Source organism: Antechinus flavipes, chromosome 2 (genome assembly GCF_016432865.1).
Source record: "Antechinus flavipes isolate AdamAnt ecotype Samford, QLD, Australia chromosome 2, AdamAnt_v2, whole genome shotgun sequence".
NCBI lineage: Eukaryota > Metazoa > Chordata > Mammalia > Dasyuromorphia > Dasyuridae > Antechinus > Antechinus flavipes.
Window position 1 is genome coordinate 22,590,557 of NC_067399.1, and position 26,013 is coordinate 22,616,569.

General features: G+C 59.2%; 1 protein-coding gene across 22 annotated transcripts in view; it reads right to left on the reverse strand.

The window, feature by feature from the left end:
* DYSF (dysferlin) overlaps positions 1-26,013 on the reverse strand; it is a 225,227-nt gene that overhangs the window by 84,215 nt on the left and 114,999 nt on the right. For all 22 annotated transcript variants that reach the window (XM_051974284.1, XM_051974291.1, XM_051974304.1 and 19 more), the window contains 13 exons: positions 25,885-26,000; positions 24,271-24,384; positions 23,197-23,374; positions 21,045-21,169; positions 20,487-20,593; positions 17,173-17,371; positions 12,187-12,342; positions 8,095-8,226; positions 7,798-7,964; positions 7,373-7,487; positions 6,165-6,270; positions 5,082-5,224; positions 3,604-3,777 (listed from right to left, as the gene is read on the reverse strand). In XM_051974284.1, the coding sequence (XP_051830244.1) occupies positions 3,604-3,777; positions 5,082-5,224; positions 6,165-6,270; positions 7,373-7,487; positions 7,798-7,964; positions 8,095-8,226; positions 12,187-12,342; positions 17,173-17,371; positions 20,487-20,593; positions 21,045-21,169; positions 23,197-23,374; positions 24,271-24,384; positions 25,885-26,000 (1,832 nt within the window). The remainder of the gene's footprint in view (positions 1-3,603; positions 3,778-5,081; positions 5,225-6,164; positions 6,271-7,372; positions 7,488-7,797; positions 7,965-8,094; positions 8,227-12,186; positions 12,343-17,172; positions 17,372-20,486; positions 20,594-21,044; positions 21,170-23,196; positions 23,375-24,270; positions 24,385-25,884; positions 26,001-26,013) is intronic.

A 26,013-nucleotide genomic window follows, 5' to 3' on the forward strand; every position in this document is an offset into this window, starting at 1 on the left:
TAGTGTCCAGATTTATCGAAGGATCTCCCTAGTCTAACATATCTAATATCCAGATTTATTGAAGGATCTCCGTAGTCTAACTGAGATCTAATGTTCAGATTTCTCGAAAGATCTCCCTAGTCTAACTTATATCTAATGCCCAGATTTATCGAAGGATCTCCCTAGTCTAACTCATATCTAGTGTCCAGATTTATTGAAGGATCTTCCTAGTCTAACTTATATCTAATGCCCAGATTTATCGAAGGATCTCCTTAGTCTAACTCAGACCTAATGTCCAGATTTATTGAAGGATCTCCGTAGTCTAACTGAGATCTAATGTTCAGATTTCTCGAAAGATCTCCCTAGTCTAACTGAGATCTAATGCCCAGATTTATCGAAGGATCTCCGTAGTCTAACTGAGATCTAATGTTCAGATTTCTCGAAAGATCTCCCTAGTCTAACTGAGATCTAATGCCCAGATTTATCAAAGGATCTCCCTAGTCTCAGACCTAATGTCCAGATTTATCGAAGGATCTCCCTAGTCTAACTGAGATCTAATGTCCAGATTTCTGGAAAGATCTCCCTAGTCTAACTGAGATCTAATGCCCAGATTTATCAAAGGATCTCCCTAGTCTCAGACCTAATGTCCAGATTTATCGAAGGATCTCCCTAGTCTAAATGAGATCTAATGTCCAGATTTATCGAAGGATCTCCCTAGTCTGAGATCTAATGTCCAGATTTTTCGAAGGATCTTCCTAGTCTAACTCAGATCTAATATCCAGATTTCTTGAAAGATTTCCCTAGTCTGACTCATATCTTAATGTCCAGATTTATCGACGGATCTCCCTACTCTGAGATCTAATGTCCAGATTTATCGAAGAATCTCCTAGTCTAATTCATATCTAATGTCCAGATTTTTTGAAGGATCTTCCTAGTCTAACTCATATCTAATGTCCAGATTTTTTGAAGGATCTTCCTAGTCTAACTCATATCTAATGTCCAGATTTCTGGTAAGATCTCCCTAATCTAACTCAGATCTAATGTCCAGATTTATCGAAGGCTCTCCCTAGTCTAAATGAGATCTAATGTCCAGATTTATCGAAGGATCTCCCTAGTCTAACTGAGATCTAATGTCCAGATTTGTTCCATACCACTAACTCTTCACCTCTTCATGTCCCAGACAAACTGGCCTGTTAGCCCAATGCCATCCAGACCTCCCTACACTGACCTCCTGCCCTGGCTTCCTCGGTGACGTTGGGGAATCATCGGATCTCCCTGGGCCTCAGTTCCCTCCAATACAAATGAAGGAGGTTGAACTACATACGGCCTCTTAAGTCCCTCCCAGATCAGCATCTCACCTCTATGGGTGGAAGTTTCCTCATCTGCAAAACTGGGATAGTTATAGCACCTGTTTTTACAGGGTTGTGGTGAGGCCACATATACACCTGCTTGGGAAACCTTCAGGTGGCACAGAAATGTAGCTTTTTTGTTTCAATTGACCGTGAGCTCCTCGAAGAGGGGAACCCTGGCCTTTCTTGTATCCTCAGGCCCTTAGAGCAAGACCTGGCACACATGAGGTGTTTAATAAATGTTTATTGACTAATGGACTGAGGGGTGAATGTCTGTAAATATGAGCTCGCTGAAGAACATTTGTTTAATGATAAGTCTTTCTTAGGGCCAATGCAAAAATAATTGTGTGTGTGTGTGTGTGTGTGTGTGTGTGAGTGTGTGTGAATGTGTGTATGTGTGTGTGTGAGTATGAGTGTGTGTGAATGTGTGAATGTGTGTGAGTGTGAGTGTGTGTGAATGTGTGTATGTGTGTGAGTGTGAGTGTGTGTGAATGTGTGTATGTGTGTGTGAATGTGTGAATGTGTGTGAGTGTGTGTGTGTGTGAATGTGTGTATGTGTGTGTGAGTATGTGTGTGTGAATGTGTGAATGTGTGTGTGTGTGAGTGTGTGTGTGAGTGTGTGTATGTGTGTGTGTGTGAGTATGAGTGTGTGTGAATGTGTGAATGTGTGTGAGTGTGTGTGAATGTGTGTATGTGTGTGAGTGTGAGTGTGTGTGAATGTGTGTATGTGTGTGTGAATGTGTGAATGTGTGTGAGTGTGTGTGTGTGAATGTGTGTATGTGTGTGTGTGAGTATGAGTGTGTGTGAATGTGTGAATGTGTGTGAGTGTGAGTGTGTGTGAATGTGTGTATGTGTGTGTGTGAGTATGAGTGTGTGTGAATGTGTGAATGTGTGTGAGTGTGTGTGTGAATGTGTGTATGTGTGTGTGTGTGAGTATGAGTGTGTGTGAATGTGTGAATGTGTGTGAGTGTGAGTGTGTGTGAATGTGTGTATGTGTGTGTGAATGTGTGAATGTGTGTGAGTGTGTGTGAATGTGTGTATGTGTGTGTGTGAGTATGAGTGTGTGTGAATGTGTGTATGTGTGTGAGTGTGTGTGAATGTGTGTATGTGTGTGTGAGTGTGAGTGTGTGTGAATGTGTGTGTGAGTGTGTGTGAATGTGTGTATGTGTATGTGAGTGTATAAGTGTGAGTGTGTGTATGTTTCAAATTCTGCTGTATTAGCTGCTCTTTGTGTACATTAGGCAGGTTCTGGACACTGGCCAAAGAGTTTTCTAATCAAACTTAATTGTCCAGAAAACTTGGAGAACTGTGGGGGGGAGTGAGGAACAGGAAGGGGGGTTAACTGACGCTTGCCCAGAAAGCACTGCCGTTTTAACCTGGTTGCGCTGGCTCTGCCACTTCCGACTCTCATGGCTGAGCAGGTCGGGACTAAGGACTGTTGGGGCCTGCCTTTCGTCCACCAGTTTTACTCAGTCTCAGCATCATGTGAGGGCCAGGGTTAGCTCTAAAGCAAGAGATGGGGAAGGGGGCGGCCCGGAGGAGCGCAATAAGGTGTCAGGGCCGGGAGGGGGCTCAGAACAGGGACTGTCAGAGCCGGGAGGGGGCTCAGAACAGGGACTGTCAGAGCCGGGAGGGGGCTCAGAACAGGGACTGTCAGAGCCGGGAGGGGGCTCAGAACAGGGACTGTCAGGGCCGGGAGGGAGCTCAGAACAGGGGGTGTCAGAACAAGGGCAAGTCACTTAATGTGATACTCAGTTTCCTCCTTTATAAAAGTGACAGTAATTACGCAAGTCACCTCAGGGGCTTGTTGGTTTGCCCAAGTACATGTTGTTGATGATGAAGAAAAATGTCATTCCCGACTGGGCCCTGAGCCTGAAGCCAAGAACTCTCCTCTTCCTGAGTTCAAATCCAGCCTCAGACACTCCCCAGCTGTGACCCTGCCTGCCTCAGTTTCCTCATCTGTAAAATGAACTGGAAAAGGAAACGGCGGCCCCTCCAGTATCTGTCAAGAAAACCCACATGTGGACACGAAGAGCCGGACACAACCGACGTGACTACATGACTAACCATACGTATGTGTGTACACACACACTCACACATACACAGGCTCACACACTCACAGTCACTCACACATATAAAACATGAGTGTGTGTGTGTATATTTATACATTTGGACCTTCTCTGGGCGCCCACCCGAGGATGGGCCGCGGTCCCGCCCTCCGCCCGTAGAGCCCCTCCCCCCGTAGAGCCCCTCCCCCCGGGCACTGCCCACTCACCAGCGCCCCCTCCAGGGCAAAGACGGCAGCCGCGCCGGTCCTTTCCAGAGGCTCCATGCGGCGGCGCCACCGGCGACGGCGGAAGGAGTCCGTCTTCCTGTACTCCATGTGGAACTTCCAGCCGAAGAGAGACGCGTATTCCCATCCCTCCCCCTCGGACTCTGCCTTCCGGTGCTGCAGGGACAGGGGGAGAGCAGAGGAAGAAGTAAAGGATTTGGGAAATGGGAGCGAAGCGGCGCCATCAGTGGGCGTCCTGTTCCTCGCGCCCCCAGGACTGCCCCCCCCCACTGGGCTTCCCAACCTCTCCCTTCCCGCCCCCGTTAGACCCCCTCCGCCCACACGTGGCCCGTGCCCCATCTGCCACCTCCGTGCCTTTGCCCAGGCTGTGCCCCGTGCCTGGGATGGGCTCCCTCCTCACCTCCCCCCGGAGAGTCCGTGACTCAGCCCCAAGGAGAAGCTCTGCAATTTCCCCACCCCCTAAGGCCCCCCACTTCCTTCCATCAGGTAGGAGCAGGTGCTGAACTTGAAACCCCAAAGCTCTGGGTTCGAGTGTCTCCGGGACACCCCGAACGCTCTGGTTAAGGCCCTCAGACTAAGCCACAGAGAAGGCGCCAGCGGGCAGCGGAGGAGGAGCTTCCTCACTTAGCAGTCCCCGCCCCGGGGATCACAAGGCCCTTGTCCCTCCTTCACAAATCCCTGCCCGTGGCCCGCAGCGCGGCTAAGCCGTGAGCTTCCCGGAAGGAGGGGGCGCGGGGCCAGCGGGGGGAGCCGAGCCTCCGGGGGCTCAGAGAAGGGCTCTCCCTCACAGCTTCCCTTCTCCTTCATACAAGAGGAGGCGGGAAAGCCCCTCAGACAGCGCCCCTCGGCGTCCCCCAAAGGCCCTGCTGCGCTTGGAGACCAGGGCTGCGGGCAGAGTGCACAAGGGACTGAGGGAATGAGGAGAAATCAGGTTCTCCTCCTCTCCAGTCTGCAGCTCCCTCCCCCCAAGAAAGTTCCAGAAAAGGGACAGGTGGAAAGCACGGGCAGGGGCGGAGCCCAGGCTGAGGCTAAAGAGAAACAAGGGGGCGGGGCTCTCTGCTCCTGGGCAAGTCAATCAACTTCTCATCTGCGAAATGGGAAGAATGACGTCTGTACCGCCACCCTCTCATTGTCAACCTTGAAAGGCAGGAAAAGTCAGGGGCAGCTCGATGGCGCAGTGGCCGCAGCACCGGCCCCAGAGCCGGGAGGACCCGAGTTCAAACCCAGACTCTGACCCTTCTGTATTTCCTGGCTGTGTGACCCCAACCATACAAAAAAGGAAAAAGTCCTGAGTTATGCAGAGAAGTGCTTGGGATGCTCTGCGTTCCCGGCCCTTCCCCGACCTCCCACCTCCAAATCCCAGAATCCGTGAGGACATCAGGGAGACCTTGGTCACACATGCACCACACGTGCTCCGGCAGGAGCTCCCGGACCCCCCCCTCCCCCTCCCTGGGACTCGCCTTTATCAGCGCTTCCGTCTGGCTGAGGTCCCTCCTTCGCAGGCGGACCCAGCGGCGCCGGCGGCTGGTGTGATACATCTTCTCGGCCGGAACCCAGTGCTTGGGCTTCCGCTCGGACGGGATGGTGAGGCCGTACTCCCAGCCTGTGAGAGACAGCCGCGGGTCACCTGTCACTTCCCACAGCAGAGTCCCCCACTCCCCCAGAGCGTGAGCCACTTTCCCAGGGAAGAGAAAGGGGGTGTGGCCCCCGGGCCCCGACCGGATCTCCTGGGGACGGCCGCCAGTTCTAGATGAGGGAATTAGAGCTTGGCCCGGTGCTCGGCATACAGCAGGCACTTAGTAAATGTTCGTTGATTGGTCTAAGGACCTCAGTTTTCAAGCGGAAAAGGAGCTTAGGAAGTCGTAAGATCATTTACTTAGAGCGGGACGGCCCTTGTGCGGCATCGAGCCCAGCACTTTTTGCAGAGGAGAAACCCTGAGGAGGCTCAGAGGAGTCTACCCTCAGCACAGGAGGCACGGGTTGTTTTTCCTGATCGGATGCAAGCTCGTCGTGGGCAGAAATTGCTTTGCTTTTCTCTAGGTCTCCCCAGGGCCCAGCAAACAGAATGAGCTTAATAAATGTGGATCGATTCACTCTCGTGCCCAAGGTTACGTGGATGGCGTAGGTGGGATTTGAACCCGGGTCCTGTGGCTCCAGATCCAGCATCCTCTCCCCCGTCCCACGCTGCCTATTGCAGCCACGGCCTGGTTACGGGCCTTTTTTGCAGTTCCTGGGTGGCCCCTTCAAACCAGGCCCCCCCTCAGCTGCTTTCAGAATCCCTGGAGGGCAGGGACTGTTCCACTCTGCATATCCCCAGCCCCCAGGCATACAGCAGGTGGGTGATAAAGGCTTGCTTGAGTGGAATGTATTTCCAGTGGATTGCCCTGGATTCTGACCCGCACCTCATCCAAGCCAAAGAGACTGCGCTGCTGGCCCCCAAAAGCCAGTGATGCTGCCGTTTTCCCACCAAGTGAAGCCAAGAGCTCAGTCCGGGCCAGACAGTCCCCTGCGCCCCCTCGTACCGAACCACCAGGCCATCCTACCTAGTTCATCCACAGCTCGGTTGAGATCCGTAGACCATTCTTCATCTTCCCACTTCCACCCCACGGGGCAGACGATATCATCCTTGGGAAGCACCTTCTCTCCATTCTGAAACAGAAAGAGACAGACAGGGGGAGGAGGGGAGGAAAGGAGAGAGGGAGGGAGGGAGGGAGAGAGAAGGGAGGAGAGGAAAATGAGAAGGAAGAAGGAAGGGAGTGGGACAAAGATGGAGGAAAGAGAGAGAAAGAAGAACAGGGAAGAGAAAGGTGTGGGAGAGAGAAAGGGAGAGACAGGGAGAAAAATGGATGAAGATGGGGCAAGTGACAAAAAAGAAAGAGATGGGGGAAAGAGAAAAGGAAGAAAAAGATAAAGAGAAGAAAGAGATAAGAAAAAGAAATAGAAAAGGAAGAAAAAGAAAAAAGAGATGAAGAAAAAGAGAAAAGGAAGAAAAAGAGAAGAAAGAAGTGGGGGAAAGATAGAAAAAGAAAAAAAGAAGAAAGATGAGGAAAAGAAATAGAAAAGGAAGAAAAAGACAGAAGGAAGAGATGGGGAAAAGAGATAAAAAGGAAGAAGAAAGAGATGAGGAAAAGAAATAGAAAAGGAAGAAAAAGAGAGAAAAAAGAGATGAAGAAAAAGAGAAAAGGAAGAAAAAGAGAAGAAAGAAATGGGGAAAAGATAGAAAAAGAAAAAGAGAAAAAAGATAAGGAAAAGAAATAGAAAAGGAAGAAAAAGAGAAGGAAGAGATGGGGAAAAGAGATAAAAAGGAAGAAAAAGAGAAAAAAGATGAGGAAAAGAAATAGAAAAGGAAGAAAAAGACAGAGAGAAGGAAGAGATGGGGAAAAGAGATAAAAAGGAAGAAAAAGAGAAAAAAGAAGAGGAAAAGAGATGGAAAAGGAAGAAAAAGACAGAGAGAAGGAAGAGATGGGGAAAAGAGATAAAAAGGAAAAAAAAGAGAAAAAAGATGAGGAAAAGAGATGGAAAAGGAAGAAAAAGATAAAGAGAAGGAAGAGATGGGGGAAAGAGAAAAAGAAAATGAGGAAAGATGGAGACAGAGAGTTAAGTGACAGCTTGAGACCCAGCCCCAAGGCCACGAAGCCCAGCCCTGGAGAGCTGTGGGAGTCGTGCCCGGACCACCCTCCATAACCTGCCTAGGGGCAAAGACAGAGCCGCTGCCACCTCCCCCGCCCCCTCCCCAGGACCCCCCCCTCACCACATCAGTGTAGTTGTCGCTCATGTAGATCCACTGGCCTCCAGGCAGGCGGGTTTGGTTCTCAAACACCTCCTCCACAAAGCTCAGGTGGCCGGCATCCACATCGTGCAGCAGCCTGGGCCGAGAAAGGGCTGCTCAGACGGCGGTCAGAGCCTCCCCAAAGAGCTGCTTATGGGGGGGAAGCTCTGCCCCTCCCACCCCAGAGGCTGCCCGTGGGTCACTGGGGTGCCAGGGTTCGGGCCCTGACCGAGAGGGAGGCAATGAGAGAACAGAGACAGAGACACGTGGGGGGAGAGAGAGACAGAGAGACAGACGGACACACCCACCACAGGGAAGGGAGAAGTATGGAAAGGGTCCCTGGTACTTGGCAGCCCCTACCTCCAGCCTCCCCTGCCCAGCCCCCGGCCCCCCAGGCCCAGACTCACGTTTTCTCGGGGCTCACAAACCAGTCCCCGGCCCAGTCCCAGCCCGCCGAGGGCCGGAAGCTGTCTTTGGGCAGCTTGATCTTGCTGGTGACATCGGAGAACTTGGGGTAGGTGAGCCCCATGGTCCCCCAGGTGCCCATCAAGGCCAGCTTGGTCTGGTTCTCGTACTAGATGGGGAAAGAAAGAAGGGGCGTGAGCCCAGGGGGGAGCCCTAAGGGGAGGAGGGGAGCCCCCGGGCCTGGGCCCTGGCCCACCAGGAGGAGAGGGAGAGGGAGAAGAGCCTGGGGGGCTACTCACGGTTTCGGCAAAGACAGAGAGCTTCCCCTCGGCGAACTTGTTCAGCTCCTTCCCATCCACCGAGAGACCCAACCAGAGCTGGACCCGGATCTGGGCCGGCATCTTGGAGCCCTTCACGCCCTCCATCGGGTACTGGACACGAAGCGGAAGGAGAGAAAACCAGAGCTTCTGCATCCGGCCCTCGGCCCAGCCAGAGCCCCCGGGATGGACGCCGGCACCCCTCGGTCTCCGTGCCCTCCGCAAGCTCGCGGCTCCCCAGGGCCCGCGCCCCAGAGCAGCCGCCATGGCACCATGTGCCCTCAGAGGACCACCGGCCGCCCCTTATCGAGCGGCTCCCGCGCCAGGCCCGGGCCGAAGGGGGACGGCCCTGCCAGGGGAGCTCGCTCTCTATTTGGACGACAGGACCCGCAGAGAGGAAGTGCCCCTGATTCAGCTGCGGGCCCAGAGCTCCGTGTCTGCCCCTGGTCCCCCCCCCACTCTCCGGCCCCTCGTTAACCGTTCTGAGTAACAGAACCGGGCTCGGCCGAAGGAGCACTGGGACAGAACCCGGCCCCGGCTTCCAGGAGACCAGGGGCGAGTCACCGAAGCTCAAGGCGAGGGCGGGGGGCAGCGGTCAAGGCCGGGAACTCTCCCTCCTCCAGCCCCAGCTGCCCTCTCCCTGCTCCCAGGGCGGCCCTTCAGGACAAACAGGGCTGGCCCGGCTTCCCAGGGGCCGACCACGACCGCGGGCCCACGTTTCACCGGCCGGCCAGGCTTCCGTACAGGGCACAGAACTGGACGGGGGGCGGCTTCATGGGGCAACTCCAGCCCCGGCGCTCGCCAGCTCCGTGCCCCCGGGCACGTCACTCAACCCTGAGCCTCAGTGTCCCCGTCTATACAAATCAGCTGAAGAAGCGCGTGGCAAACCAGAAAAACCCCAGTGGGATCATGGGGACGTGACAGAAAACAATCAAACAAAGATTAATTGTAATAATAACAAGGCCGTGCTCTAATGTTCGCAGGTATTTTACATTTGTTATCTCATTTGATCTTCCCAAAAAACTCTGGGAGGGAGTTATCAACATCATCCCCATTTTACAGATGAAGAAATTGAGGCAGACAAAAGGTAAGTGATTTGCCCAGACGAGCACAGCTGGCATCTAGCTAGTAAATGCCCTCCCGGAGCCTCCGTTCTCTCGAAAGTCAGTTATATCTATTAAGCATCTACTATGTGCTGGACAGGCTGCTAAGTGTTGAGCAGTGGTGAGAGTGTGTGTGTAAGTAAGTGTGTACATGTAAGTGTGTGAGTGTGAGTGTGAGTGTGAGTGTGTGTCAGTGTGTGAGTATATATGAGAGTGTGTGTAAGTGTGTACATGTAAGTGTGAGTGAGTGTGGGTGAGTGTATGTGTGAGTGAGTGTGTGGATGAGTGTGTGAATGTATGAGTGTGTGTGAGAGTGTGTGTGTAAGTGTGTACATGTAAGTGTGTGAGTGAGTGTGTGAGTATATGAGAGTGTGGGTGTAAGTGTGTACATGTAAGTGTGAGTGAGTGTGGGTGAGTGTATGTGTGAGTGTGTGAGTGTATATGAGAGTGTGGGTGTAAGTGTGTACATGTAAGTGTGTGAGTGTGTGAGTGTGAGTGTGTGTCAGTGTGTGAGTATATATGAGAGTGTGTGTAAGTGTGTACATGTGTGTGAGTGTGTGAGTGTGAGTGTGTGTCAGTGTGTGAGTATATATGAGAGTGTGTGTAAGTGTGTACATGTAAGTGTGTGAGTGTGTGAGTGTGAGTGTGTGTCAGTGTGTGAGTATATATGAGAGTGTGTGTAAGTGTGTACATGTGTGAGTGAGTGTGTGGGTGAGTGTGTGAATGTAAATGAGTGTGTGTGAGAGTGTGTGTGTAAGTGTGTACATGTAAGTGTGTGAGTGAGTGTGTGAGTGTGAGTGTGTGTCAGTGTGTGAGTGTATATGAGTGTGTGTGAGTGTGTACATGTAAGTGTGTGAGTGAGTGTGTGAGTGTGTGTCAGTGTGTGAGTGTATATGAGTGTGTGTGAGAGTGTGTGTAAGTGTGTACATGTGAGTGTGTCAGTGTGTGAGTGTATATGAGTGTGTGTGAGAGTGTGTGTAAGTGTGTACATGTAAGTGTGTGGGTGAGGGCGGGGGCGCTCTCCTTTCTATCCCAGCACTGAGCACAGCGCACAGTAGGCGCTTCATAGAGCTCCTCACTCATTTCTGGCAGGGCGGCGCCAAAGGGCCTCCGGGGCCCCGCGTGGCCGTAGCCCGGGCCGTCCGTCCCCTCCCGCGCGTCTCGGAGCCCGACCACGTGCACGGAGCTCCCATCCCGATCATGGAAAGTCTCCCTGAGGGTCCTGACGGGTGGCTGGTGGGTGACGGAGCCGCCCCCTCCCGGTTCTCCGGGGGGGCTCACCTCGTTTGGCCCCACCCTCACCGCCCCCCTCGGCCTGAGCAGCGCTTGCCCCCCCCCTCCCCGGGGCAGGGAGAGGCCGCTGGCCCCAGACGCTGCCCGCACCCCCCGCGCCACAAGCCTCCGAGTATGGAAATATCCCCCATCACTCATCCTCTCACTCATCACTCGGTGCCCCCCCCCGACGGCCGGGGTTCCCACCCACCGCCGAGCCCCCCGGCCCCGCCCGCCGCGCTCCCAGAATAACCGCGCTGCCGGCAGAGACGGCTCCTCGGCCGCTGCTCCCCGGGCTCGGATCACTTTTTCCGACCTCGGCTCAAGTGGAGAAACCCAATGTTGTTTTGGTCTCTGCTCCCGGCCAACATTTTTCCCCCGTTTACTCAGGACGCTGGAGAAGCTCAGGAGCCGAGCGGGGAAGACTCGAAGGAGCAATTTTCTATTTTTTTTCTCACACTCGGAGCCAGGGTAAATTTTCAGCTTAGGTTTCCCTGACGCTGTGGGGTCTGGGGGGGGCCTGAGTCCCTGCCATCGGGACCACGTCACGCCCTTTCCCCGAGAACCCGGAGCCGGCCTTTCTGCCCCTCCTGCAAGGGAGGAGACAGGTCCAGGAGGGTTCGGCCCGGGACAAGCACAAAGGGAGGATTAGAACCCAGAGCTTCAGTGACAAGTGGGGAGCTCTTCCTCCTCCAGGAAGTCTTCTCTGATTAGCCCCTGCCCTGCCCTTCGGAGGAGGCGGCGAGCTCTAGAGACAGCGCCGACCTTAGCGTCCCAAGCTGCCCCGGCCGGTCACTCCCTTCCCGGCTGCTGACCAGAGGCGGCCCTCGCACCTCCCCGGAAGCTGCTCTCCTCCAAGGGGGAGAAGGTCGCACCCAGTGGCGCCCGATGTCCCCGCCAGCTCGGCCCTTGTGGCGCCCCCTCCCGTCTTCCCCTCTCCTGGGCTCCCCCTTATTCCTTCTCCTGCCCCCTCCCTTTTCCCCCCTCCCTTCTTCCCCTTTCCCATCCCCCTCCTCCCTCCCCCGCCCCCACACGAGCCCAGCACCACGTCCTGACCCCAAGCTCTGGGGGCCGAATCCTCTGGGTTTTCCCCAAACGAAGGAGCCTGCGGGCGGCCCCAGAGACCCCGGCCGCGAGTGGCTGCCCCCGTCCCTGAGCACCTGCTCATGCTGAGCGGCCCCGCGGACCCCCAGGAGGGCAGAAGGGGAGCAGAGACCGCCCAGAGACGCAGAGGCCGGCGGGCCTGAGGCCCACGCCCGAGAGCCCCGGGGAGGGAAACCTCCGAGGGCAGACCCCGCGGTGGGCAAGCTCAGCAGGGTGAGGAGGGGGCCACAGCCCCCTGCCCTCTGAAGCCCCCAGGGAGCCTCCCAAAGGCGGCCGCGGCCCCTCCCCTGACAGTGACCTCCAGGACAGGCCCAGGGAAGGCTCTGAAGCCAAAGGTCCCGAGCTCAGATTCCGAAGCTGCCCCTGCCTCCCTCGAGGTACAAACCTAGGTCTCCCTCCCTGGGCCTCGGTTTACCCCTCTGTAAAACGGGAGGCAGGATCAGATGACCTCTGGGACGCCCGATTCTAACCCAGGACCCCACTCTTGGCTTGAGAGCTTTGGGGGCTCCCTGCCCTTGCTCCCCAGGTGCTGCCCCCCAAGCCCGCGGTCTCCAGACCCTCGGGGGGCACTGAGGATCCCGGAGGGGAGACTTACTTTCAGAAAGATGGTCTGCAGCTTCCCGCAGTTCTTGCCGCAGCACCGGGCCCCAGCCCTGGAGAAGAGGATCTCGTGGGCCGGCACGCGGTGGTAGGCCACGCGCTTGTCCCCCTGCAGCATCCAGATCACCACGTCGGGCAGGCTGTTCTGGGGCTGGGTGGGCAAGGAGAGCCATGGTGGGGGGAGGGGCCGGGCAGGGGGCCGACCTCCCTCCCCCAGCCCCAACAGCCCAGGCAGCCCCTCCCTCCCCCGGCCCAATCCCTGCTGCGAAGCCCAGGTCCTCCAGGAAGCTCCCGGCACTCATCGCCCCCCCCTGCCCGAGACCCTCCGGCCGAGACCCTCCGGCCAAGACTCTCCTGCCCGAGACCCTCCTGCCCAAGACCCTCTGGCCGAGACCCTCCGGCCAAGACTCTCCTGCCTGAGACCCTCCTGCCCGAGACCCTCCGGCCCGAGACCCCCCGGCCCGAGACCCCCCGGCCCGAGACCCTCCGGCCGAGACCCTCCGGCCAAGACTCTCCTGCCCGAGACCCCCCGGCCCGAGACCCCCCGGCCCGAGACCCTCCTGCCCAAGACCCTCTGGCCGAGACCCTCCGGCCAAGACTCTCCTGCCCGAGACCCTCCTGCCCGAGACCCTCCTGCCCGAGACCCTCTGGCCAAGACTCTCCTGCCCGAGACCCTCCTGCCCGAGACCCTCTGGCCAAGACTCTCCTGCCCGAGACCCTCCTGCCCGAGACCCTCTGGCCAAGACCCTCCTGCCCGAGACCCTCCTGCCCAAGACCCTCCGGCCGAGACTCTCCTGCCCGAGACCCCCCTGCTCGAGACCCCCCTGCCCGAGACCCTCTGGCCCGAGACCCTCCGGCCAAGACTCTCCTGCCCGAGACCCCCCTGCCCGAGACCCTCTGGCCCGAGACCCTCCAGCCCCGCTCCCCAGCTGGGCCTGGGAGGGCCTCGCGAGCAGGGGCCGGTCTTGGACTCTCCAGGAGGGACCCGAGAGCCCCTCGAGAATCAAAAGTTTCCCTTTATTCCGCGGGCCCGGAGGCAGAATTAGAAGTGGGAACGGAAGTGACGGGAGGCAAGGTTTAGTCTCTGCCCCGGGAAAAGCCTTGGAGAAAGGAGTACCAGGAACGACAATGACAAGTGCCAGCATTTATGTAGTGCCTGCTGTGTACCAGGTGCTGGGCAAACATTGTCTCCTTTGCTCCCCGTGGCCTCCCTGGGAGGGAGGTGCTGCCCTGACCCTGTGAGGTTTGGGGTGAGGGTTATTACCCCAGCCTCCCTGTGAGGGAAAAAGCAAATTTCCCAGTAATTAGATCGAGGCCATTGAAGACTTGGGCCGACCTCTCCTAACACCACGGTCTCCCGGACGCTGTCGGAGGCAGGGCCTCGCGCACGTCCCGCCCCCTCCCCCACCGGGCACAGCGGGGGCCTGGGCGCAGGGAGGGACTCACAGGGAGGGACTCGGCGCAGGGAGGGACTCAGGACAGCTTTTCTCTTAGCCACGACTGATCCTCGCACGGCCCTCGAAGGCTGGCAAAGCGCTTTACAGCCGCCATCTCACCGGATCCCACAATAGCCCTGGGAAGCAGGTGCCAGGCTGATGCCCGTTTTACAGATGAGGAAACCGAGGCAGACGGGCCCACACAGCGAGGAAGTGTCTGGGGCTGGCTCTGGACCGGAGTGTTTGGGCAAACGAGCCCCCCCGCCGCTCCCCTTATGCAACATCCCACCCCCCACCTCCACGTCTTTGCTCAGGCTGTTCCCCAGCCCCAGGAGGCTCTTTCTCATGGATCCCCTTCCTCCCCCAAGTGCCCCTAAGGGCCTCCTTCCGTAGGACCCTCGGGCCCCTCTCTATGGCTCCCTCTGGCGACAGCCCACCTGGTTGTGGGAGAGAAGGGGGGGGCTGGGAAATGTTTAACTGGTAACTAAAGATCCAGTAAAGAGAAGGTTAATGGGTGGTTTTCTGGCTCCACCTGCAGCCCTGGATCGGAGAAGGAGCTGGCTCTGGAGCCAAGGAAGACCTGGATTCGAATCCTGCCTTTGGCCCCTATGACGACATCATCCTGGGCGAGTAACGTGATGGCTACGGGCTGGGGCTGCAAACTGCCAAAAAGGTCCCGACCTGGGAGCCCCTGGGCCGATCACCGGGAAGTCACAGGCCCTTCTGTACACACTGAGCTCCGCAGGGATGCTCCCTCCCAGCACAGCTCCTCGGGGGCACCTAGCACACAGCACCTACATACAGATGGCGCTCAATAAATCCTCGCCCGTTTGGTTCCGACTGGGGTCATCTGTGCCCCAGAGTAAGTCTATTCTCCAGAAAAAATGAGTATGACCAGGATGAGGGAACAATTTATGAATAAGATCAGGGGGTTCTATGACCTGTAGTAGAGAGGCACTAGGCACTTATACAGAGAGCCTACTATGTGCCAAGATCAGGGGGATTCTATGACCTGTAGTAGAGAGGCACTAGGCACTTATAGAGAGCCTACTATGTGCCAAGATCAGGGGGATTCTATGAACAGTAGCAGAGAGGCACTAGGCACTTATACAGAGAGCCTACTATGTGCCAAGATCAGGGGGATTCTATGAACAGTAGCAGAGAGGCACTAGGCACTTATACAGAGAGCCTACTATGTGCCAAGATCAGGGGGTTCTATGACCTGTAGTAGAGAGGCACTAGGCACTTATACAGAGAGCCTACTATGTGCCAAGATCAGGGGGATTCTATGACCTGTAGTAGAGAGGCACTAGGCACTTATAGAGAGCCTACTATGTGCCAAGATCAGGGGGATTCTATGAACAGTAGCAGAGAGGCACTAGGCACTTATACAGAGAGCCTACTATGTGCCAAGATCAGGGGGATTCTATGAACAGTAGCAGAGAGGCACTAGGCACTTATACAGAGAGCCTACTATGTGCCAAGATCAGGGGGATTCTATGACCTGTAATAGAGAGGCACTAGGCACTTATACAGAGAGCCTACTATGTGCCAAGATCAGGGGGATTCTATGACCTGTAATAGAGAGGCACTAGGCACTTATACAGAGAGCCTACTATGTGCCAAGATCAGGGGGATTCTATGAACTGTAATAGAGAGGCACTAGGCACTTATAGAGAGCCTACTATGTGCCAAGATCAGGGGGATTCTATGAACTGTAATAGAGAGGCACTAGGCACTTACACAGAGAACCTACTATGTGCCAAGATCAGGGGGATTCTATGACCTGTAATAGAGAGGCACTAGGCACTTACACAGAGAGCCTACTCTGTGCCAAGATCAGGGGGATTCTATGACCTGTAATAGAGAGGCACTAGGCACTTATACAGAGAACCTACTATGTGCCAAGATCGGGGGATTCTATGAACAGTAGCAGAGAGGCACTAGGCACTTATATAGCGCCTACTATGTGTTGGGTCACTGTGCTAAGCACCTTTTTAAAAACTAATGTCTCCTTTAGTCTAAAAGTCGCCCCTAAGGTATCCTACTTGAGGCGCTCGGCGAGGGGAGGGGTCTCCGAATGGGGTCACGGAGCGGCGGTCTCTGGCTCTGTGGCCCAGACGGAGACAGGAGCCATAACCTTGGTCCCGTCAGGACCGGGTCTAACCACTGTGCTAACCAGCTGCAGCCGGAGCTGCTTTTCGCAGGGAAGGAGTCCAACGCGAGCTCTGGAGGACGAATGTTTCTGGAAGCCTTCCTTGGGCCTTGGAATCCTCCCGACTTCCAAGCCCCCCCAGTCTTTGGGAAAGTGAACTCCTCCGGAAATTCTTCTCCCCAGCCTTCCCTCTCCCTCCCCCCTCCCACTCCCTCCCCCAGCACGGACTGCAATAAATCAGCCGCTTCCACCATCCCCGGCCCGGCCCACTGGCCTCCCTCTGCGGGGAGCTCCCTGCCCCCCCCGGGAGGACGGGACCCCTCCCCACGCCCCTCTGGAGAGACCTCCGGGCTCTGTGCCTCAGTTTCCCCTCCCACACAATGAGCGGGGCTTGGCCACCCAGGACTTCCTGGGACCCTCCGGCTCTGCTTAACTCCTGGGAGAGCAGGTTCCCCCTCCTTAGGAACCGTCATCTCCCCCTGGGCCGTGGATCAGTGAGCAAGATTCCCTGACCGCCCCCCCATAAACCAGTCACTAAGCACTGGCCAGCCCCGCCGGGGCGGAGGGGGCTCCTGGAGACGGGGGGAGGGGCTCCCATCGCCTCATACACTCTCACAGGGATGGGAAGGGTGGATGTTCCGGGGGTCCCGGTGCGCTGTGAGAGAGGGGGCCCGTAGCACTGCCAGCCAGCCTCTCCCTGGCCCTACTCAGGGATGGCACGGGACCAGCGCCATCTCACCCCGGCTTCCCAACGACTGGGACAGGGCCGCCATTGTTCCCTCAGCTAGGACCGAGGAAACCAAAGGCCTAAAGGGGAAGGTCGGGCCCAAGATACACCGAAGTAGCTCAGGGGGTCCCCAACCCTAGGGAGAGGGGCCCCCAGAGAGAGGGTCCCCAGAGAGAGAGGGCCCCCAGAGTCCCCAACCCTAGGGAGAGGGGCCCCCGGAGAGAGGGCCCCCAGAGAGAGAGGGCCCCCAGAGAGAGGGGCCCCCCAGAGCCCCCAACCCTAGGGAGAGGGACCCCAGAGAGAGGGACCCCCGGAGAGAGAAGGGCCTCAGAGCCCCCAACCCTAGGGAGAGAGACCCCCGGAGAGAGAGGCCCCCAGAGAGAGAAGGGCCTCAGAGCCCCCAACCCTAGGGAGAGGGACCCCCAGAGAAAGAGGCCCCCGGAGAGAGGGCCCCCAGAGCCCCCAACCCTAGGGAGAGGAACCCCCGGAGAGAGAAGGGCCTCAGAGCCTCCAACCCTAGTGAGAGGGGCCCCCGGAGAGAGAGCCCCCAGAGAGAGGGGCCCCCCAGAGCCCCCAACCCTAGGGAGAGGGGCCCCCGGAGAGAGGGACCCCCGGAGAGAGAAGGGCCTCAGAGCCTCCAACCCCAGACCCCCGCACAGCTACCTCCTCGGCCAGGGCCCGCAGGCGCAGCAGCCAGTCCTCGGCCTGCTCCAGGGCGGCCATCAGGTCGTCGCGGGCGCCGGCGTGCTTCAGCTCCAGGGCCGTGTGCACGATCTGGCTCAGGGTGCTGACCCGCCGGCGGTACAGGTAGTGGTCCAGGTGCGTGGCCGCCGGCTTCTCCCTGACGTCCACCAGGGGCTGGCTGCGCGGAGGAGAAAGAAGCGACGCGTGGGCGCCGGAAGTGCCCCCTCACCCTCGGGGGGCGCCCGGGCCCAGGTGCCAGCGGGAGCCACACGAGGTCTTTAAGAAGCCCCAAGAAAACGTAGTTTGTCCCCAGCTTACAAAGTGCTTTCCCCGTGACAGCGCGGGAATTATTGTTCCCACTTACAGATGAGGAAACCGAGTCTCAGAAGCCGGAGGGAGACTCTTGGCCAGGGGGCCGGACCCTCCTCGCGGCCCCAAGTCCGGCAGGCTCCCACTGCGCCTCGCTGGGGGCCCTTGGGGGGGCGCTGAGCTTGATCAGGGGTATCTGATGCTCCCACGGCCTAGTGGTGTGCGCCCCTGCAGCCTCATCTCTGAAGGGAGGCCCCTAGAATGTACGTCTCTGTGTCCCCAGCACTCGGTGCACAGTAGGCGCTTCATAAATGTTTCCCTGATACAGTGCCTACTACGTGCTGAGCCTTCTGCTTGGCGCGTCACAAACATTATCCCATCTGAGTTTCACAATAACTGGGAGGAAGGCGCTGTTATTGTTCCCATCTCACAGATGAGGAAACTGAGGGAAAAGGGGCCTATTGACTAGCCCACAGGCACCAGAGTGAGTGCCTGAGTCCAGATTCGAACTCACAACCAGGTGCCAAAGGGCCTGCAGCCCACTCACGTTTGAGCAGTAAGTTCCACGTCTGCGGGAGGCCCCCGACGTGTGGCAGAGACCGGGCAGGTTAATGGCCAGGAGCCCCGCTCCCCACGGGCCCCTCCGGGGATCCCCTGACCCCGAGCGCCCCCAAGTGGGTGAGGAGCAGGTCGCCAGACCGGGGGGAGGCTCTCCCCTCACTGGGCGGGGGCTCCCTGAGGGCAGGGGGGAAGCCTTTGCCCCCGTCAGAATCGAGGCTCCCCCTGGGGAGGGGAGACCACAAGCCCCCCAAGTCCAAAGCCTCCCCTTTGGGTGAGGGGCTCCAGCCGGGGGGGCTCGTCCCCCGCCGCCCCCCCCCCCCAGCGGAGACAGCAGAAGGCCGTCTGGGCTCCCCGCTCCCGGCTCCACGCTGATTTATTTCCCTGCCAAGCTCCCGAGCGATGCAGAAGCAATTACCGCCCGAGCGGCACCAGCGCCCGCGCCCGCCCCAGACACGCTGCCTTGGCAGCCGGCGGCCGCTCGACATTTTTCCTGTTATTTTTTTTAATTGAATTTCGAAGCGGGACGGGCGGGGAGGGGGGACCGAGCGCCAGCTCCAGCTCGGGGAAACCGGAGCCCGGGGCCTGGTTCGGGTCACGTAGCTCGGCCGGGGCTGGCTCTGAGGCCCGTGGGCCTTCCTGGAGGGGCCCCGCCTGCCGGTGAGGGGGCCGGGGGCGGCGCGGGGAAGCCCAGGCAGCCCCTGGAAGAAGCCCGGATGTGATTTATGTCTGCAGCTGAGGGACGGCGGCCGGGGGAGGCCGGGAGGCCGGCCACCGAGGGGAGGGTTTCAGGGAGGCCGAGAGCCCAGCCAAGGCGCTCTGAGCAAGCCCCTGGCGCCCCCCCCGGCCCCTCCTGCTCCAGGAAAGCTGGGGGGGGGGAGGCCGGGACAGTCAGCCCTCGGTATCTGCCCAGGAGGGGGGACAAGGAGAGGCGCAGACACTGCCAGAGGTGGCGGGCCCAGAGCGCTCTGTCTGGCTTTGGGAACAGGGCCGGGAGACCCGGCCCGGGAGGGGAGGGCGCCTCGGAACAATCCCCAAGGGTGTCTGGGACCGAGCCCCAGAGCCCCCCGCCTCCCGTGGGACAGGAACTACCCAGCGCACCAAGGACTGGGGGGAGACCCAGCTCCTGCCTTTGGGGGGCCCCCGATCTAATGGGGAAACAGACCCCACCTTTGGGGGGCCCCAATCTAATGGGGAGACCCAGTTCCTGCCTTTGGGGAGCCCCTGATCTAAAGCAGCTGAGAAGGGAGGGAAACATCAGAGAAGCCTTTCCCAAAAGGGAGAAAGGGAACCCTTGCCCCCCAGAACAGCAGCTCCCTGGGGGCGGGAGCCCTTTGCCCTTGCACCCCACCCACATCCTCGCCCCATAAGGAGCCCTTAACAAGCACTTGTTGGAGGGTTCCTGAGTGTGGGAGTTGCCGCAGGACCCTCCACTGCCCCCCAAGGCTGGATGGCTGGCACGTGGGCAGGGGTTGGCATGTGGGCATGGGCTGGCATGTGGGCAGGGGTTGGCACATGGGCATGGGCTGGCATGCGGGCATGGGATGGTATATGGGCATGGGCTGCCCGGGATGCCCCCCCAGCGGGCTCCCCAAAGACAGCACCTTGCCCAGAAATCTTTGCTGCCCTGAGGGATGACTGAGAACAGCCTGCGGCACCTGCAGGACCCACCTTCTTCACACTTTGTGTAGGGAAGCATGGCCCACTTGCTGCCCACAGGCACAGCTTTACCTGACAGAAAGGCCAGCCGGGCCTGGGCCACAGATCCTGCCTCGGGACCCCCTGTGTGACTGAAGCGGGCTGAGCCCCCTCCCCCCAGTCTCCCACACGCAGAGCGAGGCCCCCCCAGCTGGCGCATCTCTCCCTTCCCTTCCGCCCCAGCCTTCATTCCACACTCAGGGTGAGGAGGGAAGACACTAAGCATTTAAAGAGCGCCTACTGTGTGCCCCGCGCTCACTAAGAGCCTTACGGACGCCGTCCGGCCCCACGCTGCCCTCCCTGCCCTCCCAATCCAGAGCTCGCACTCTGACCCTTGACCCTGAGCCCGCCTCGCCACCTGTGGGGGAGGGAAGAGCAGCCCCGCAGGGCCGGGGACGTGGGGCCGAGGGGCAGCTCCGGGCAGCTCTGGAGATCCCCTCGGGGGTCCCGAGTCAGAGCTGCCCCTTCAGGGGTCCGGGCTCCTGATTTACGGCCCGCCCCGAACATCCCCTCTTAGACCCCGTGCATCGGCTCTGAAGCCTCCGAGGGCACCGGGAGGCGGGGCGTGCCCCCTCCCCCCCCAGCCGGGCTGGGCCGCCTTCGCTCCCTCCTAGGAGGGCCTGAGCATGGGGGGAAAGGGGCGGGGCGTCGGGAGGGAGAGGGCATTGGGGGATAGGCTTCGGGGGCGGGGCGCTGGGGGGCGGGGCGGCGAGAAAAGCCGCAAATACCTGCAGTCGGAGATGAGGGTGTCGATCACCTGCGCCACGAGGCCGTCGAGGTCTTCCGCGGGGAAGTGAGCCTTGAGGGCCACGTGGACCTGATTCAGGCCGGCTTCCTAAAGGCCCCACGGGGGGCAAGGAGAGAGCGGGTGACCCCCGGCCCGGCCCCGGCCCGGCCCCGGCCGGCGCGCTGGGTCCCCATTAACTGGGCCTTGGGAGCGGGGCAGGGCCCAGCCGCCGGAGCGGCTCTCCCCCATAGCGAGAGCTGGCCTTGCTCTGGCGCTTTAAGGCGAGTGAGTCTCCCGCCCCTCTGGGGGGGAGGGAGGGGCCGTTTCCATGTGTCCCCTGAGAAACCCCCTCCCTCCATTTTTAAATTTTTTGGGGGGGTTTTCTTGGACTCTTCTCTGCCTGAGAAGGGGGAGGCCCGGGGCCGGGGCTCAGGAGCTGGGCAGGACAGGGGCTCCGGGCCGGGGCCGGGGCTCAGGGAGCTGGGGCCCAGGAGGGGCCGGGGCTCAGGAGTTGGGCAGGACACGGGCTCACGGAGCTGGGGCCGGGGCGCCTGCTCACCAGCTGGTCCGCGATGCTCAGCAGCTGGTTCTGCGTGTCCGTCCGGTGGCTGATGTCCTCCCAGTACGAGGACAGCACGACCACGGGCTTCACGTTGCCCCAGGGCAGGTAGTAGTAGTGACACCCTGGGGAGGAGGGGGGAGGTGGGACGGAGCGGGGGAGGGGGGAAAGGCCCCGCCCTCCCGGAGACGGACAGCCTGCGCGGCCAGTCCTGGGAGCGGGGGGCGTGGCAGCGCGCCCTCGGCTCTCTAGTGACCAGAGAGACTCCTCCGCCCGCGTCCCTTCTCCCATGGGCCGCTCCGGGGCCGCTCCCCGCCCGAGGCCGGTCCACCTCAGGGGGAGCCGGCACAGGGGCGGGCGGCCCGAGCTGTTGGCCTTGGCGACGGGGAGCCGCACGAGCGGAGCCGGGCCCCTGCCAGCCTTGCCGGTGCCCCAGATGCGGCCGGGGCAGCGTCCCCGGTGGTTTGGGCCCAGAGCCCGAGTCAACAATGGTGGTGGAGAGCGCGCCAGGAGCGCTGCCCAGCTGTGCCCTCGTCCCCAGCTGCGGGCTCCTGCTGGCCTGGTCAGGGAGCACCGGGAGGGGGGAGGGGCCGGACACAGCCGGGAGGCACTGGCCGAGGCTCCCGGGGGATGCCCGGAGGGGCAAAGGACAAGAGGATCCCGTCAGAAACGGGGCGGGGTAGGATGAGAGCAGAGGAAAGGCCGGCGGCTGCCAAGTGCCCAGCAGGACAAGAGTAACAACTGGCATCTGTGGGGCACCTGCAGGGCGGGGGCGGGGCGCCCACGGCCAGTGTGCGAGCATTTACACCCCCGGTGCCGACAGTCACCGCCAGCCCCCCAGTCACGGCTGGTGAGCGTGTGGTGTGAAGAAAGCCATGAAGAAAATGTCCTTAAAGGTAAAAAGGGCGTCCTGCACTTTCAGAGAAGAGCTGTTAACTGTACCAGCATGCACTGCAGGTCAGAGGACAGGGGTCAGGAAGAGCCAGGGTCAGGTCCTGCCTCTGACCCTCAGTGGCTGTGTGGCCCTGGTCAGTCATGGGGGGAAGGGAGGGGGGAGGGAGACAGAGAGGGAGAGAAACAGAGACAGAGACACAGAGAGAGAGAGAGAGACAGAGACAGAGAGACAGAGAGGGAGAGGGGAGAGAGAGAGACAGAGAGACAGAGACAGAGATACAGAGAGAGACAGAGACACAGAGAGAGACAGAGAGAGACAGAGACACAGAGAGAGACAGAGAGAGAGAGACAGAGACACAGAGACAGAGAGACAGACACAGAGAGAGACAGAGACAGAGAGACAGAGACAGACAGAGAGGGAGACAGAGACAGAGACAGAGACAGAGAGACAGAGAGACAGAGACAGACAGAGAGGGAGAGGGGAGAGAGACAGAGACAGACAGAGAGGGAGAGGGGAGAGAGAGAGACAGAGACAGAGACAGAGACACAGAGAGACAGAGACAGAGACACAGAGAGACAGAGACACAGAGAGAGACAGAGACAGAGACACAGAGAGAGACAGAGACAGAGACACAGAGAGAGACAGACAGACAGAGAGACAGAGACACGGAGAGACAGAGACAGAGAGAGACAGAGAGACAGAGAGGGAGAGGGGAGAGAGAGAGAGACAGAGACAGAGACACAGAGAGAGACAGAGACACAGAGAGAGACAGAGACAGAGAGGGAGAGGGGAGAGAGAGAGACAGAGACAGAGACACAGAGAGAGACAGAGACACAGAGAGAGAGACAGAGACAGAGAGGGAGAGGGGAGAGAGAGAGACAGAGAGACAGAGACAGAGACACAGAGAGAGACAGAGAGACAGACACAGAGAGACAGAAAGGGGGGAGGAGGGGAAGGAGGAGCTGGCAGAGGCGAGGACCAAAATAAGAAGTGAGCCCCAGTTAGGTTGGGGTGCTTTGCCTAGGGCAGAGGCCCCCAAGGTGCAGGCACTTGAAGTTCAATTCAGTGAACAAATGTTCATTAAGCGCCCACTATGCGCCAGGCCCAGTAGTAAGCCTGGGAAATGCAAAAAGAGGCACAAGCTAATGACTCCCACCAGCGGAGGCCCCTGGGAGCTGAGCCCCGGGGAACACAAAGGACGAGTTAAGGGGACCCAGGCCCTGCCCCCCACGCCCGCGCCAAGGCCCCGGGGCTCACCATCGAACACGGCGCGGCTGTACTGGGTGGTGGAGGCCAGCGGGAGGCAGGTCGTGTCGAACTTGTTCCCGTAATTCCCGATGCTGACCTCGAACTGGATGGCGTCGTCCACGTCCTGCAGCATGGTGGCCGAGTAGAAGGTGGCGAACAGCGAGTACTTGCGCCTCCTGAGGTACTTCTGAGGGGGGACAGGAGAGGTCGGGGGGCTCGCTGCCGGGGCCCACGCAAACCCCCCCCCGGGCCTCAGTGAGGGAGGGGCAGCCTGGGGAGCCCTCGGCTCCGGACTGGGGGGACCCCGGGGCCACCCACACTGCTGCCCCTTCTGCCGAGAGGGAGACTGAGGGCGACGTGCCCAGGGGTGGGAGGTTCTCTCCGTCCTGTCCCCCACCGAAGGCAGAGCTGGGAGGGGCCCCCGCCTCTCGGTGGGCACAGCTGTTCTGCCCCTGCCACGTGCGGGACCCTGGGCGGGACCCTCGCTTCTCCCCTGGGAGGAGGCATTCCCACACCGAGAGTTCCCAGGTCTACAGTGACGACGACGATGGTGATGGTGATGATGGGTCAGTTTCAGAAGAGCCTCAGGACCACGAGGACCCAAGTCCATGCCCCGTCTCATACCCACCGTGTGACTCTGGATAAGTCACTTCACCTGTAAGTGCCTCAGCAGGTGCTGATTTGCATCAATGGAAGGAATTTCCATATTGGGAGTTCTCATGCTAACGAATAACAGGTTCTCCCCCCCAAAATTATAATATTCCTATTATGTAAACACAGCAGCTGCAGCTTGTATCACTTCCCATTTTCTCATTCAATCACCACAATTTTAATCCCCACTGGGGATGGCACAAAGAAAGCTCTAGAACCAAAAGGGTCATTAGGGGTCATACAGGTAAACCCCCCGATTTGGCAGATGAGAACAACGGGCCCGGAGAGATGAGGACATCTGCCCCAAGCCAGGATTCGAACCCAGAACCTCAGGCTCCTCGCACTAACTAGCAAAGCGAACCGATGCCCACAGAGGGGTCCGGAATGTTCACAGCGGCCCGGGGGCCCCCTTTCTGGTCCCACCGCTGATACCTCCACCCGCAGGATGTCATCTCCATGAATGTTGTCCACCCGCTGTTCTGTGTGCTCCACCAGCTTGGTCTCCAGGGACAGCAGCAGCCGGCCCCGATAGGCCACGCCTTCTCCCTGGGAGGAAGCAACGGGAGTTTGTCCACACTGGTTGGGAAGGGGAGGCTGGCCCAGTGGGGGAGGGGCGTTCGGCCTGGGGAGGACTCAGCTGTTCCCCAGAGCCCATTCCGGGGGCCCAAAGGCCATGAGGGGAGGACGCTGGGGAGAGGGAATTCCCCCGCCCACCCGCCATCTTCTCCCCGCGGTCGTTCAGGCGAAGAACCAAGTCTGGTTAAGGCCAAAGTGAAGAGTCGGCAGATCCGTGCCTTCTGCACGCGAATGTGTGTCAGTCACGTGACCTTGCCTCGGTCGGCTCCCGTGCAGGTGAGAGGTCAGAGGTGAGCTCCCTGATCCGAAGGCTGACCAGGGGCTCCTGCCCGGGGCGTTGGCCAGAGCCCAAGACCCAGAGCCGACTCTGGAGCATCTCATTCTTTAAGTCCAGGAGACCCGGGCCCAAACCCGGACCCTCTCGGGGGCTCAGCACTGGCAGAGACAAAGCCCTCGTTTGCGCACGTGGCCTAGAAACCCGCTAGTGGTTCCTGACTGGGGCATTTGCTGAGTGCGGGCTCCGAGTGTGATTATCCGGGGACAGAAGAGGAGCCCCTCCCGTCCGGCCTTCGTGGCCGTCCCAGACCATTCACCCACTTTGGACAGGCTGGGAGCACGGGTGGAGAGCGAGGGGAGGAGTTTTAGGCTGAAGGAGTAAAACCCGGCTGGGCCAAATACAAAATGCAAAAAACAATCAAGACATCCAGGAGAACAGCGCGCGAAAGGCAAGGAGAGGGGAGCGTGGAGAGGAAGTGGCCCGCGCACAGGGCACGAGTTGGGCCTTCGGCCCGGGCTCTGGGGGCTTTGGGCCGGCCCCTTAGAAAGATCTGTGTCTTCCGAGGCCGGGGAGAAGAAAGAGGGCAGGGGGTGGTTTAAGTCAGAAGGAAAATCGGGTGAAGACCCAGGAAACGAAGTCGGGTTCCTCAGGGAGTCCGGGAAGGCCAGACTCGGGCCCGAAAAGGAGCCCAGACAGAGGCGTCCCGGGGGAGTCCGCTCCCAGCCGCCCCCACGGGATAACGACACGGAGCTTGGCGCAGAGCGCTTGCTGATTCTCTAATTAAGCCTGTGTCTGCCAGCCCCCGTTCCAGGGCAAACACATGAGAGGGCGTCTGTTGGGCCTGGGTCTCCTACGCGGGAAAGGCTTGGAAATGCAGCGCCAGCGGCATTGCCAGGGATGGCTCAGCTGGCGAGGCGCGAAACAGGGAACACTTGAGGGGGAGCGGTCGCTGTCCGAGGCGACGGCCCCAGGAAGAAGCCGTCTTTGCCTCCTTTTGCATCGCTTTTGTGTCTTTTTGGCTTGGCACAGAGCCTGGCACACAGTAGGTGCTTATTACGTAATCCATCATAGCCAGGAGCTAATGGACGGGTCCTGGAGAGTTAACTCATCCTTCCCCGCTGGACAGCCCGGCCCCCAAGACTGCTCCCCGCCCCTCCCCTCATCCATCCTCCACGGCGCAGCCTCGGACTCACCTTGCCTAGATTGAGCTCCTCGTAGGGGTCAGGAAAGCCGGTGAATTCTCTGGGGCTGCCATAAAGGTTCACGTAGCAAGGCCCAAAGGTGGGGAGGAAACCCAGCCCGTCGTCAACTAGGAAGCCACA